The sequence below is a fragment of the Coenobita brevimanus genome, chromosome 102 (genome assembly GCF_032717465.1).
Source record: "Coenobita brevimanus isolate Jiangsu-jjx chromosome 102, ASM3271746v2, whole genome shotgun sequence".
NCBI lineage: Eukaryota > Metazoa > Arthropoda > Malacostraca > Decapoda > Coenobitidae > Coenobita > Coenobita brevimanus.
The window spans coordinates 37,024,321-37,039,760 of NC_137055.1; the positions used below are offsets into that span (position 1 = coordinate 37,024,321).

A 15,440-nucleotide genomic window follows, 5' to 3' on the forward strand; every position below is an offset into this window, starting at 1 on the left:
TATATACATTATATACTTACACTCTCTTCTTTACAGTACTTTCATTTTACTGGACAGATTACAGAAGGCACTTAATAAAAACAAACAAGAGCTTTGACTGCAGCTACACTACAAGTTATAAACAACCAACGGTAGGAATGATGTAGCAATGCAGAGAACTTGAAGAAAATACAAATACAAACCATACTGTCCTTTATATCAACCATATTACCATACTGTCCTTTATATCAACTATATTAGGATTATTAAAATGGAAGTCTACTGCTGCACTTCAGATCACAGTACTGTGTATGGACGGACACTACAGAATTAACCTTATTATCACCACCCTGACTCAGTTTTCCATCCACTGTTCTGACACTGTAATAAGTTACTCTATTGGTTTCAAATTCACGAGGTTCTCTCTGAATGACATTATGCAATTAAGTGTCTCTGTTAAAGAGAGGTCACAACAGTAAAACCATGCTAGGTCTGAAGTTCATCGTGTTAAAACTGATGCTTGTATGATTACATGACCTTGGCTGGCTAGCAAAGAACAGCAGTATATATTATACGTAATTAAAGTACAGTACTTAATACTTCTTACTATATATTATTAATGTAGGCTACTGTGCATCATACTTATGTGTACAGGTACTTCATTTTAAAATTATTATAAACTGATGGATTTAAAAAATATTTTCTGGTATCAAAAAAACTATTTTTCACTTTGTATTCTGGCATTTATAAAAAAAAAAAAAAAAAAAATCCTGGTATGCAATATTTATAAGGGAGCTTCATGTAGCAGAGATGTGAACTGATGGGAAAATACTATTAATAAAAAATAAATACAACCATTTATTGCGACAGATGATGAAAATAGATCATATTCTCATTTGCTTAGTAGGCTATCTAGCATTTTCCTTTGTGACATATCTGCATACTACACCCAACTATTCTGCTGCATGTTATTGATGTCTTTCTAATGTCAACAGAGACTGTGTATACAACCTATATGAGAATATTTGTGTGCCATATGCAGAAATAAACTGGCAAGGAAGAGATGCTACGATATTTCTCTAACCGGCAAGAATATCCAATATCACATACAGTACAAACCTAAAAGAACTTGGCTGATCCATTTAGTGCTGCATAGGGAGGTGGCTGTGGTCTCACCTCTTCCTCTTCTTCTACAACCTCTTCTTCCTCCTCTTCCTCACTTCCTCCCTCATCTTGTATCCCATTTTCCACCCCACCAAAGCTCATACCCGTTGCCCTTGAAATGGCTTGCAGTGTCTGCCCATCCACATAGTAACTTGGGTTGGCCTAGGGAAAATGACGATCAGAGAATTATACTGTTGTTGTGGTCCCAGGCTCATCTGCATGTAAACCTAATGGGCTGTACACTGAAGCCGCCCCTTTCCTGCAGCTCATACTCTTCCTTGCAGACGATGGAGATGAAGTCAAGCGACATCTTTTCATATAACTGAACGATATAGTTACATGGTTATACTTGTGCCACTGTGTGAAGGCATCTCTTTCCAGCACCCCAGAGAATTATATACAATCAAATGAATCAACATTGTAAAATACTTCAGGACAATGGTATTTCATCATTTACTTTATTTTTGCTACTATCAGATCATTTAATTCAAGTCAAGTGAGATCAAAAGACTGACAAGGTTAGACATTGTCTATATCAGTACTTTCAGTATGATGACATCTCTAAAATTCTATCCTTGCTAACACCATATAATGCAGTGTGAGGGCAAAGAGATCATTTCAGTGGAGATGAGTAACTAAAAAAAAGTTAGTACTACAGAGAGTAGGATGGTGGAATGAATTCTGCATGAAAGTGTGTTATGTCTGGCATTTTTATATGGTAAGTTAGTGACAGAAATTTCTTGATTACACCATACTTGGATCTATGGGTGTTGCTTATGCTGCCCAAGCAATTTATGATGCTGATAGCTGTATACATTACTTTATACATACACATACATCTTTTACTGGCTGCTATGTTTTTTTCTCCCACACAAATATTATACAAACCATCCTTGATTAACAAACATTACTTAGTCTGATGACAGAAGTGAGGTGTCAAGTCTCATTCAGAATACCTGAGAGTGATAGGGGCAAGCCCTTAACAACCATCTTTTCTAGAACTACTGTAGACATAAGCAGGATAGACAGTACAAGCAAGAAGTGAAATTCAGAAATGTTTTGAAACAAATGAAAGGGTTACAGGAGTAGGATGTGGAAATATCAAATGAAAAAAGTAAAATATATGAAGATGGTAAAGGCATATTCAAAGACTGGACACACATAGTATAACAGTTTTCCAAAATGAGATTATGGGTAATGCTGAAAGAGGAAGACGATATGTAGTATGGAAGAAGAGTGGAGCAGCAAACCTGTGAGGGAAAAAGAGGATGAAAAGGATTGACCATGAAGGTCTAAAGTGCAACAGGATACAGCAGCATGGATGAAGTTCTGTCATGGCCATCCTGTCAGGGGTTCTCAGGAAGGTCATATTATCATCAAAATGATGATAATAAGAAATACACTTCAGACTACAGGAGCAGAGCTACAGCAGCAGCAGCATCCTAACACCAGTCCCCATATGGACATTCATTAACTAGAAAGTGACCTCATTCCTCGTAAAGACATATAACACTGAATAATGGCTCAGAATCCATAAATTAATGGAAAAACACACAGTTAAAGAGGAAATAATAAACTGGGGTATAGTAAAAAAAATATATATATTACTTAAAACTAAAGGACTGTATCATATTACGAACAATTTTTGGTCAGATATTCATCAGGAACTGGAAATTATACCTGTACTCACCTTTGGTAACTTATTTTTCATCTGTTGTAGGGCTGCCAAAGCAGACTGGAAGTTACCTTTAGCAGCATAGTATTCTATTATGACAGCATATATGTCTCCCTGTCTCACTGCAACCTCTATGTTGGCATCAGTCAACATCTCTTGTAGGTCCCTAATAGCTGAATCTCCATCTGCGTCAAACATCCTGAAAATGAAGAAAAAATTAAGGCCTGTTCTATTCGTCTACAGAATTCTACAGATATGGAATAATGTGTGTATGCGAGGAAAAGGGAAAAAGAATACTACCCATATACATGTCAAGTTTCAGATGAGGAAACTATAAATAAATGAAGTGGAAGTGATAGACTGACAAACCTCTGATCCCTTCATCCCAACAGCCAAGCTAAAAGCAACCTTGTAGTTTTAGATCTCCTCACCCCAAATCAATATGGGAAAACAGGACAGACTGCTGTTGTTCTCTGAAGTGGCAGTGACTGAGCAAATAGAAAAAGCAAATATTTATAAATTCTACATATACTATTGACTTACCTCTTGATATTAATGAACTGCTTAACCTTTTCAAGTTTGTACTCCAGTGCTGGAAGCTTCTCCTGGGCCTCAACCTCATTGCTAGAGGTCACTGCTTTGTAAGCTTCGTTAAGTGCACTCATGGCCTTCTCGTAATTTTGAAATTCGTCTATCTCCACCTAAAAATATAAGCATCTTTCAGTAATGCTGTCATGACTGTAACACTGGATCTAGATTGGTATCATTTTATAGAACATCATGAAAGATTCCAATCTACAATGCTGATATGCCATTTCTCCCCAGTTTACATTATACTGTTGACCAGTACAGTATATTACATGCAAGTTGAAATATTCTGGGACAAATCCTTGATTTAAAACAATGACTTCCTGCATAAGAATGAAAAGATATTGACCTGAGCACAAGCATCATAGAAGCCAGCCAGGAGACCCATTGCCTTAGCTCTGGAGTAAAACTGGATAATATTCCGCATAATATCTGGTTCCTTGCGCCAGTCCAAACTCTGGAGGTAATTTGCCGCCATAATGTAGATTTCTCGCTGCCGACACACATTTGCGAAGTACACAATGCGTTCAGTGTCCCCTGATTTGAGCAGACACTTCATGGCCTTGACCTGAATTAGAAAAAAAAATTAGATACATAGATAGACAGATGATAGATATACAAGGACACTGTTAGATACAGTTCATTAACAGAGACAGACAAATATAGACAAATAATTTATTAACCAGAAAAAAATTTAGAATACAAAGTGGTTTAAAAATAAAACATACTAGTACTTAATCTGATTTGAGTTATGATATGCACAGTACAGTAGATACCAAAAATATTCTAAGATCCTTTCAATCTGATGATCTACCTTTCAATGCAAGCAATCTTGCAGCTCCTATGACACATACCCGCTAAGTAAGGGATATTGGAGGGAGGCTCTCTTCTCTATTCATTCTTGTTTCAGATAAGTTAAAGAGCCTAGGAGGCTAGCACTTGTGGTAGGATCAAGGGTCAAACTCCCTTTCTTGGCTTCACATCTCTCTTTCTTCATGCTGTATTCCCTTGTGAGGCTCTGTATCTCCCCTTATTGGTGTACTGTACAATTATCTTTTTAAGCTCTATATCTCCCTATCTTGGTGTTAAATTCCCTTTCTAAGCTCTATAATTTATGACCCATTCTCAGATTATGCAAAACAGGTTTTGGATGCTGAAACTTAACATAAAATGTGAACTGAATATAAAGTTGATGATGGCTGTCTCATTATATAAAAGTTATAACACAAACCTTATTTCCAGCCTGAGTAAACTTCTTAGTAGCCAGTTTGTAGTTCTCCTGAGCATAGGCACACTCTGCAACCTTCTCTAGGATCTGGTTACGAGCCTCTTCATCTTTAGGCAGTGTGAATCTTTCTGCAAGTTCCTCTGTCACCCATACATTATGCTCAACACACAGGTCCAGAGCATCAAAGTACTGAAAGGAAAAAATGCGTAAAATACGAGTGTACTTAAGTGTGTCTTGTTTGACAGTTTCGTGCTTACTAAACTGAAAGAATAATATTTACAAGTACAAACTATAACAGTATCAGATGTAATAGGTGGGAATTGCTTTATCAGGCCGCAACACGTGTGACTGCATTAACTACTCCATATCAGGCAAGCTCATGGATCAAGTAGGATAGCTATTCCTTTATACATCTCACATCACTGCACACATGCAGGGAATCCCGATTATAATGACGAGATGCACTTGGGAAAACCCATTGCTGGGCCAGGGAATCGGTTACCAGGGATGTCAATACAGAAAGTATAGTACACGATGGGGATGCGTTTGGAAGCCTTGGGATCCTCCCCCAACCAACTCTAAAATGCACCAAAATGAGCCCCAAACCAAGTTTCTGGCTCACCAAAACAGCCAGATAGCTTTAAAACAAGCTAAACTAAACCTAAAAGCAGATTATAACTCACCTAAACCCAAAAATAAAATGTGAGAATCTTCAAAACAAATTAGGAAAAAATCAAACTTAGTAAATTGTACCCAAAAATGACAAAGTTCACCCGAACTATGACTAAAAAATATTAATGAAAGTCTACAACAGTTTATAAATGAACCTGAACACAAAAATTCTCTAAAATATCATCAAAATCATTTTAAAAAAATAAATAAATAAAAATGGATAACCTGGGACTAGCCATCGATAGGCAGGGAAGGGCGTTAATTTTTTTACATGGCAAAGGCACCGTATCGCATAGAGGGGGAGACCTTATGGCGTGGTATTACTGAACTGAAAACTTGTTTCTTAGAAACCATGAACACTTTGTGTGGCTCAGAACTGATTCAGATAAAGATAATTATTGCAATCAGTCCACATTAACCATAAATTACAGTACCCTCAATACTGAACACATGACTCAATATATGTGTAATTTCATGCATTAAAAGTACCAAAATAATATATCCCAATAAACAGAATAAGCTTTCTCACTAAATTATCTTCTCTTATTTGGTCACCACTGAATATCCATCCATCCATACATCATGCAATCCTCTACTGTCCCTGAAATCAGGAGTGTAGTAGTCTAAAGATAGGCACATGTGGCAAGGGTGATCAGTCACTTGCTCCTGAGTAATGTTATGATAGCAATAAACCCCTACTCCATTCTAATCCTTTTGGGCCACATTTGCTTGGAACAACTTATCTTATGAAACCCCCTGGTGTCCATTACCTGATTACTGTATACCAGGTATGGTTATCATGGTGACTAGTGCTGCCCCGTTAATCAACTGCCCCTGAACCCATTCCCAATCTCCCCAAAAAGGGGATGGTGGGCTGCAGTGTTGGAACAAAGCCTTACTCCTGATGTACATATCTTCATTTTTTCAGAGGGTCAGAAGATGTTCCAGCCGATCAAGCCCTCCTATTCTTCCTCGCCGGAGACACTGACATCAAACTGAGCCAAAAACACACACTTGCACAACATGTAAAACTCTCATTCCATCCCCTCCCCCCCACACACACACAAACAAGGAAGACAGACAAGGAGTTCTGAAAACTGATCAGTTAAAACAATTCACCATCTTAAAGAACCATCACAATTCTGTTAACTTCTACAAATACAAAACATAACCGAAACTGCAGTACAAACCTGCTTCCCAGTGATAAGGAGTGAGACAGCACGATCATACTGCCCATTGGATATGAAGTACTGAGCACATCTCTGGATGAGTGCTGGGTCTGCAGTTTCATCAAGGTCTCCGGCAATCTGTCCAACAGCACTGATCTGGCCAGACTTGAAGGCCAGATCAACAGCCTTGGACAGAAATCCTGCCTTATGATACAACATAACAGCCTTGGGAAGCTGGCGACGTTCAGAAACTGAGAAGTATCTGGCTGCATCTAGCTGCTCCTGAGGTCCCGCTACTAAGGCGAGATTCAGCAGCTGGTCTGTAAACAACACAAAGGTTGGTGAAGAAAATGGATTGGGCTATTGCAGCTTAATCTTGAAGGGGGTAATATAAGAATGGGTGTTAAAGCACTGCAGTAATTTCCAGTAACTGTACTCTTGCAGATCCCGGTGCTTTACCACAAAAATGCTTCATGGAATCTATCTGCTTACTGAGAAAATTTGTTCAATCCATTTGGAATTCAAGGGTGAGAAAAAAAGGTTGGTATGAAAAAGCTGGGACTGTTGTATACTATATTCATTCACATAATAAATCAATGTATCAATTACCTTCATAGCCATTCTCCTTGCAGATTCTGATAGCATTTCCATACGCTTGAGCTCTTGTGAAGAAATGTATTGCTTCCTTTACTTGTGCTACATTCTCATACTGCCGTGCTAAGTGATAACAAGCAGCCCTGTTGAAAAAACAGTACAGTGGATCAGAATTGCGTAGGTTCACTTTGGTGTGACAAAAGAAAGGTTGTGCTTGTGTTTTAGCAAGAAGTACAATGCACAACAAATGGATTTTCTGTTAGCATGCTGTATTCTCGGTTTAATCCCCTAATGTTTTTTTCCTCCATTATCCATCAAATCATCACCAATGCTGACCTCTCAGCTGCTCACTAGCAGTTCTGCTCTTTGCAATTCTGTCATGCACGGAAGCAATGCGCATCCTACTACCCATTCTTTTCTCTATATGCTTTGGCCTATGAATGTCAGCCTCCTTCACTCTCTATGTTTTATTACTATAAAACATTACTTTTCTCCAGTTATATTTACAAATTCCTTCCTCCACTAATCACAAAACACTGGTCTCCTCTTACCTATCACCAGTTTCATTAGCAATGTCAGCAGCCTTCTGGAGGTTGTTGCAGTAGCAATACACTCTCACCAGTGACAAGTGGTCCTGGGCAGCTTCATAAAATTGTAGAGCAGTTTCCATCTCTCCTGTAGACTCCAAATATTGGGCCCACCATCGCCTCAGAGATCTGAATAAAATGTGATGCTCAAGTTTACACCATATACTTCCTCAGACCATATAAGTTATTAAACAGAGGTGGTACACATGACTTTGACTGAAGATGCATAAAATAAGAACGTAGTGCTTCAAATGTGCTAGCTGCCAAAGAAGAACAGGGTTGTGAAACAGCTGGTGAACATGAAGGAGCAGGCTTTGCCAAGACAAAATTCTAGTTTCTATGCAATAATTTTATCTACCATACATTATGGATTAATTTCCACAGCTCTACATCAAGTCCTCCTCATGAGTCATCTTTCTAACATATTACTCTGAAGCCCAATGCAAGTTACAGGAAGACTACCCACTTACAATCTATTCGTACCTACAAAGCTGATTTACCAAATTCCACATAACTTCTATATATATCTATTGCCAGACGCCTCAATCCCGTTTGGGGTGGCCACAAACAAATCGCCTCCAAGTCGCCCTGTCCCCGCCATTTCACTCCCCTCCTCCCAACTCACACCCCCCTCTCTCATATACCTCTCCACCCCATCCCTGCATCTCATCCTCGGCCCCCCCCTCCCTCTTCCCCCCTCCACCTCACTCACATACACTCTCTTCGTCAGTCTTTCACCCTCCATCCTCTCCACATGGCCATACCACCTCAGTGTGTTCCTCATAACGCTTCCTATCACATCCACATCCACACCACAACGCTCCTTTATATCCTCATTCGTCACCCTGTCTCTCCATGTGACTCCACAGGCTCCTCTTAAATAACTCATTTCCACTGCTCTCACTCTTGACTTGTGTCCTTCCAACAACGTCCAAGCTTCACTTCCATACGTTAGAGTTGGTATCACAATACTGTCATGTAGTAACTTTTTCACTTCCATGCTCACTTCCCTGTTTCTTATCACTGCTTTCAAAGAACCAGCAACCTTTCTTCCCTACTGTACCCTTTCAAGCGCTTCATCCTCCAAACCTCCATCCTTACTCATCACACTACCCAAGTACTTAAATGTACTCACATTTTCCAATTCCTCACCATCCAACCTCGCTGTACAGTTCCAAAATACTGTATAAATAAATAAAAACATCTCTCATGCTGAAAACTGCCTGTACTGTGGTGCTTAGTAATAAAGTATAACTGAATAAGCTTACTTATCCTTTGTGTGCATAATATAATCCTCCAGAGCAGGAAGGTCATCAAACAACATCCGAGGTACTTCAAATCGATGAGTGTCAGATTTTTCATAATGGCTTATTGCTCCAGTGAAGTCACCTGTAAACAAATGCAGTAAAAATTTGTCAATGGTTTTCAGATGTCCATAATTTATCCTAACAACCATTAATGTGTAGTTAATTATGCTTTAGGTAACCACTAAATACATAACAGGTTAGTGGTGACAACCATCATCCATTCACCTAACGCAGTTTTGCCCACTTCTTCCTTCACCTTTATCATTCTTTTTCTGTGCCTGCCCTCCAAACTTTCTACTTCTCCCATTCTTCTGGTCACTTTCTTTCCACTTCAGCTGGCTCTACACTGACAGACAAGCCTAATGGTTTCCTGTAACCCAAGAAATCATTTACAACACTGGATTGTAACCAAAACATATACCCAAACAATGGCAATGTGGGGCCCACTATGGTGCCCCTGCTAAATGGATGGGGAGATGCAAATGATGCATCCATCTGGGAGCAAAACCTACACACTCTTCCCCATGCCTCACTTTGGCATAGCACTGTCTGCCACAAGGGAACATCAGTTCACTGCATGGGACAGCTCTGCAGGGTCAATTACTTGCCTGAGGCTGATGGGTCTGTTGAGCTAGAATGACCAGGGTGGCTCAACAACAAGAACTGAATACTAAGAATACAATACTAAACTGAACTGCTAGTACTATCTACTATACAATAAAGCATCCATCCATCCATCATCCAATCCTACATTGCCCCATGAGGAGCGTAGAAGCCCGGGGCTAGGCAGTTGGTCCTGACATTTAAGATGAGAGTGACCAACCTCACTCATCCCTGAGTGGCATTATGTGTGCAATAAACCCCAATCACCCCTTGGATATAAACCTTCACCGGCTCAAATCGACTGGAGCACAATAATTACCCACTAAACCACCAGGCGCCAAAATTTGGTTATATGGTAATGCTCACAAAAAGAATAATAGTACAAAACATCATGTAGCTACTGGTGATACACAAACATACAGCAAGGTGGCCTATAAACTACTTTACCTTTGCTTTCAAGATGCTTTGCATAATTGTAGTGTGTGGAGCGAAGGTGTATTCTGTCATTATTCTCTGCAACCTCAAGCGCCCGGGACCACAAGCCTCCATCCTGATGCAATCGGTTGAGCAGATCATAACGGCCACAGCCTCGATACAGTTGCTCAGCTTCACTCTGCCAAATAACAAATATCTATAACTGATGCAAGTTCCTAGTAACTCAGACAAAATCAATACCATTACCCTAACCAAATTTCCCACTATCTCCACACCATGAGTAGGATCATGAAACAGACAAAACACAAAAGTCAGAGGTGTCAACATAATGTCCAACAAAATGGACCATATCATGTATCTATTTAGCCACTCATCATTCACACATTCAAAATGCTTGACTGCATTCCACAAGCTATACAGTACAGTACCATATACATGTAATTTCATCTCTGATCTTTGTAACATGTATGAGGCTGAGCTATTATGGTACACAAACTGTCTAGTTTAAAATGGGGTGCAACCTATGTCATTTGCATATCCTTTCATACTTTGTACTTTCAGCTGTATTCTTTGTCAAGACTTTTACTTCTTTAACACTGTCCCCCCCCCCCCACTCTCACGTCTTCTTAACCTTCAGTGCCTCAAACTACTTCCACCCTCACTTCCACATACTGTACTGCATCTTTTTCTTTATCTTAGCCAGATCCATTCTCTATATGTAACAATACAACCTAAACACACACTCTTCTACCCATCAGTCAACATCCTTGCTCCAAATCCTTCACAGAACTTATCCATTTCCACTGGTTCAAAACTGAATTTTCATATTTATGTAGGAAGTGGAGAGATGGTATGGGGAACAAGGGCTTAAAAGTAAATACAGCTAAAACAAAAGCAATGGTATTTCATGAATGGACGATGCCAGTAATCTGGTGTATGGATTTTTTTTTTTAAATTCATTTTTCCTTCCTCTGTTCTGTAAAAAAAAAAAAAAAAAAAAAAAAAAATCTAGGGCTGGAGGCGGTACTGTCAAAGAAGAGGGAGAGTGGCCATGTGCAATTTACCACAAGGGCATGGGAAGTAAGTCCATCTTGTGCAGTGTTTGTGATAAGTGGGTGCATAACAGATGTAGTGGTATTGGATGTAGACTACGAGATAATGCAGATTTCACGTGTGTGGTGAGTCGGGGAGAGCATGCAGAGATTGTCCGACGTGAAAGGATTGAACCTGCTGGTGATTCGCTTGAGTGTGTGGAAGAGTTTTGTTATCTAGGAGACATGTTATGTGCTGGAGGTGGGGCTGGAGCTGGCTCTGTGGTTAGAGTGAGGAGTGGCTGGAAGAAGTTCAGGGAGCTGCTGCCTCTCCTGACACTGAAAGGGCTTTCCCTCCGTGCTAAGGTACTTTGTATGCAGCATGTGTTAGGAGTGTAATGATGTATGGTAGTGAGATCTGGGTAGTAAAGGAAGAGGATATTTGCAGGCTCAAATGTACAGAAATGACAATGACTGGGTGGATGTGCTGTGCATCCCTGAGTGCAAGGTCTGGTGGGGCTAGGTTTACAATGGAAGAGATGAGGGGTAGGATGGGACTGGAGTGTATTGGTGTTGTAATGAGGAGAGGTAGATTGAGAGGTTTGGGCATGTGGAGAGGATGGGGAATGATAACTGGGTGCAGAAAGTGAGAAGTGTTAGTATTAGGGGTAGGGTTGCGAGAAGTAGGCCGAAAAAGACCTGGGACAAGGTCATTGAGTATGACCTCGGTGATAAGGGACTGAATGGGGAAGCTACCAGAGATTGAGCAGCATGGACAGCTGCCATTAGGTGACCAAGGCCAATGCATGCATGCATATTGGAGCCTTCAGAAATGAATGAACAAACGAACCAAAATTTCATAACCAAGTGATAATATACATTGTAATACTCCTTTTGCAGTTCTATTTTAACAATGGGGTTTGAGGCAGTCACCAGTATAGGTTATCCATACTAGTGCCAGATAATATTTGTTCCCTTAGCACACTTCTTATTGTGATGGGGTTAAATTATGCATAAGTCTCTGATTCATTATTTAGGGGCTACCAGCAAACAAGATGCTCATTTCTTACTTTAATGGCAAATAAGACTCGTAAACAACCATGAGATGAATAAAATAAATTGCTAGAACAAAATATAAAAATGTCATTATACAGAAGGGGTTCAATAACAAGCATCAGTACTCTTATGGTGCTTATGAGGAATGCCTTCACAAGGTGGCAATAATATACAGTACCAAGGTGCTTCTGCTGCCTAACTATGCAAATGTTTCTCTACTTCCTCCCTATCCCCCAAAAAGAGGATGGTGGGCAGGAGAAAGTTAACTTCAGCCTGCAGTCAACAAGGTTCATATTCAGATAAACCTAGAGCTCCATCAAAGCAGCACTTTCAGGTGAGTTGTCAATATCCTTACCAACATGCCTAGCTGTAGTGCCAACATTGCCACTCGTGCATCCAACTGCGGCTCTTTCATGGCGTATCGTAAGGCCCTAGCACCTCGGGCATGACCCATGTGGCCCAGGCACAGGGTGGCTACATCCAGACGCTTAGTTTTGACACACATCCTGGCCATGTTTTCCCACACTGTCTCACTAAATAGGAAAGATAACAGATTTATAATGATGCTATCAGAGGCAAGGGTGCATCAATAATACAAGAATATAAATACAGTAAAAGTCCATTAATCCGAACACTGATAATCCAAAAATCCCAATAATCCGAATTTTTAATGAAGGCTGACAAAAATTCCAAAAGTAAAAGATTCAAACTGGGCGCCAAATGCGCCAAAGTGCCGAGCAGTGCGGTCATGGAAGTTTCATGGATGGAAGCTTCTGTATACTATGATAAACTGGTGCATTTCATCGAACAAAATAATCATTACAATGGGGCTGAGGCGATCAATTTCTACAGCTTGCGTAACAAGTTCTACAAGATATGTGCGCAGGCTCTCAGGCAGGCTGATATCCGTGACTGGCTGAAGTGCATGAGCAACCAGGCAGGTAAATCCACTGATGGTTTTGGGACAATTCACCGTCACAACAATAACAAGACAATTCGCTGTCAGGACAATTTGCACCCTGGACGATTCCCCGTCATTCTATAAATATAATTTGTACTGATTAATTAATACTTTAATAACTAATTTTCAAGGGGATCAATCAAAGTCTATGTTCATTCAATAGTGAAGGCTTTGGATATCATTTATATGCTGCACTTTTAAACAATAATTAACTTGTTTCTACCTTGCTGTAGTTGACTTTGAATTATAATCTAACGCCACCCATAGCCGTCTTCATTAATTTCCATTGGCACTACAATATCCTGGGTATATTTTAAGACGACTTTGAAGAGGTACAAGTATTCAAAAACTAGTGTACTTGCTAAATAAACTGACATGTAAATAAACGACGGGGAATCGTCCATATTTTGACGGCGAATTGTGTTTTTACAATATGTCTATCTATCTATCTATCTATAGCCCGACGCCCTAATCCCGCAAAGGGTGGCCGCAGACAAAACGCCTCCAAGTCACTCTGTCACCCACCATTTGACTCCCCTCCCCCCAACTCACCCCCCCCTCCCTCATATACCTCTCAACTCCATCCCTCCACCTCATCCTCGGTCTACCCCTCCCTCTCCCTCCCTCCACCTCACCTACATACACCCTCTTAGTTAGTCTTTCATTCTCCATTCTCTCCACATGTCCAAATAATACGTGTATATTATTATTAACCCTGTACTTACAACCTCTAATTGGATTTACCTGCCTACAGCTGCTGTTTTCAACACTATGCATTACTGGTGAGTTAAACAACTCATAACATCTCTTAATTTACCAATTACAGTTCATGTCTTCAGTAATACATTATTAAGTAAAAAATTTGTGTAATAATGTACATAATATTAATATGTTCCATATTGTATTATGAATGAATGAAAAGTGATCCATTCAGTAAAATTTCAGTTTGAACATGAAATTAAGTGTCTTAGGGGTCCCACCCAAAAATCCAAAAAAACTGATAATTTGAATGATTCTTGGTCCACTGCCATTCGGATTAATGGACTTTTACTGTACATATAAAACAGCTGCTTTACACACATCCTTGATATGTTTCCAAAACTGTCTCACTATACAATGGTTCTGTGATGATCATGATCATATAAGCAAGGATGCACATGATATTGCTAAATGAAATAACACAAATACAGTAATCCCTCCACTATCTGCTGTAACAGAGCCAAAGGCAAGTCCGGAAAGTGGTCCCGTCCGGATAGTGGGCCCTAGCCTCCTGGACTTGTACTTATGGACCCTAACCTACCCTGACTCAGAAAAACGCCTATACAACTCCCTACTGGACATGCATAGCACCTGTTTAAGACCCAATTCACACCAATAAGGGACATAAAAAAATGAAATAAATGCAAAAGAACCAGAGAATGAGGTTTTGGAGGTGAGTAAATACAATATTAAACATTCTGGGTACTTACAAGAAGTCCCTGGCTCCTGGACTGGTTACTTATGGACCCTAACCTAGCCTAACTCAGAAAAACACCTCCCTACTGGACATGCATAGCATCTATGACCCTATTCACACCAAGAAGGGACATAAAACAGTGAAATGAGGTTTGAGAGGTAAGTATGGAAAATACAGTACAGTACAGTATGACACATTCTGGGTACTTACAACAAGTCCCTGGCCATCTCGATGAATAATCCAGCTCCTCTCAGACTCTGACAGTAAAAAGGAGTACCTGAAGCACCTGCAGTACACTGTACATGAAGTCTTGCACTGAACTTAGTCATTTGCACTCATAAATCCATTTGCTTAACACTACACACTCTAGTCTAATTTGTGCTCCATTGTACCTTAACAAGTGTTGCACTCTGCACTTAAGTCTTTGCACTCATAAATCCATTTTCTTAACACTACACACTCTAGTCTAATTTGCACTCCACTGAATGTCAATAAAATCAGTGTTGGACTCTGCACTTAAATCTTTGCACTCATAATTCTAATTTCTTAACACTGCACACTGCTTTTTTCACTGCACAACACTGTAAATTCCCGTGTGGTCTAGTGGCGAGTTTTTGCTGTTTATTCACTGTCAGAGTCTGAGAGTAGCTGATGCAGGTGGCCTAGGGGTGTGTCACTGGGACATGGTGATGGACTACCCATTGCAGACGACTCTGAAGAGAGGCGCAAACTCAAGTCCAGTGGTGACTCCACCGTGCCTGATGTGCTGGGCTGTGGCTTGGAGGATGAGGGCTTGTCTTGGGGATGCAATGGTCTGGAGCAAGGGCTGGGCACAGCGGGGGTCACAGGTCTGAAAAAGCTGTCAGTGGTTGATTGATGCAAGGAACGACGATTCTGACGATTAATGATGCGCTGCCTGAAAGCGCGCACTTCCT

The 15,440-nt window shown here is 40.2% G+C and overlaps 1 protein-coding gene across 1 annotated transcript in view; it reads right to left on the reverse strand.

Annotated features, from left to right (window-relative positions):
- Positions 1-1,098: 1,098 nt before the first annotated feature.
- Positions 1,099-15,440, reverse strand: part of rempA (intraflagellar transport protein rempA) — a 30,842-nt gene continuing 16,500 nt past the window's right edge. The window contains exons 15-25 of the mRNA XM_080284741.1: positions 12,444-12,621; positions 10,014-10,179; positions 8,925-9,045; positions 7,621-7,785; positions 7,085-7,212; positions 6,497-6,795; positions 4,638-4,823; positions 3,756-3,974; positions 3,362-3,519; positions 2,834-3,017; positions 1,099-1,305 (exon numbers count right to left, since the gene is read on the reverse strand). Of these exons, the coding sequence (XP_080140867.1) occupies positions 1,099-1,305; positions 2,834-3,017; positions 3,362-3,519; positions 3,756-3,974; positions 4,638-4,823; positions 6,497-6,795; positions 7,085-7,212; positions 7,621-7,785; positions 8,925-9,045; positions 10,014-10,179; positions 12,444-12,621 (2,011 nt within the window). The remainder of the gene's footprint in view (positions 1,306-2,833; positions 3,018-3,361; positions 3,520-3,755; positions 3,975-4,637; positions 4,824-6,496; positions 6,796-7,084; positions 7,213-7,620; positions 7,786-8,924; positions 9,046-10,013; positions 10,180-12,443; positions 12,622-15,440) is intronic.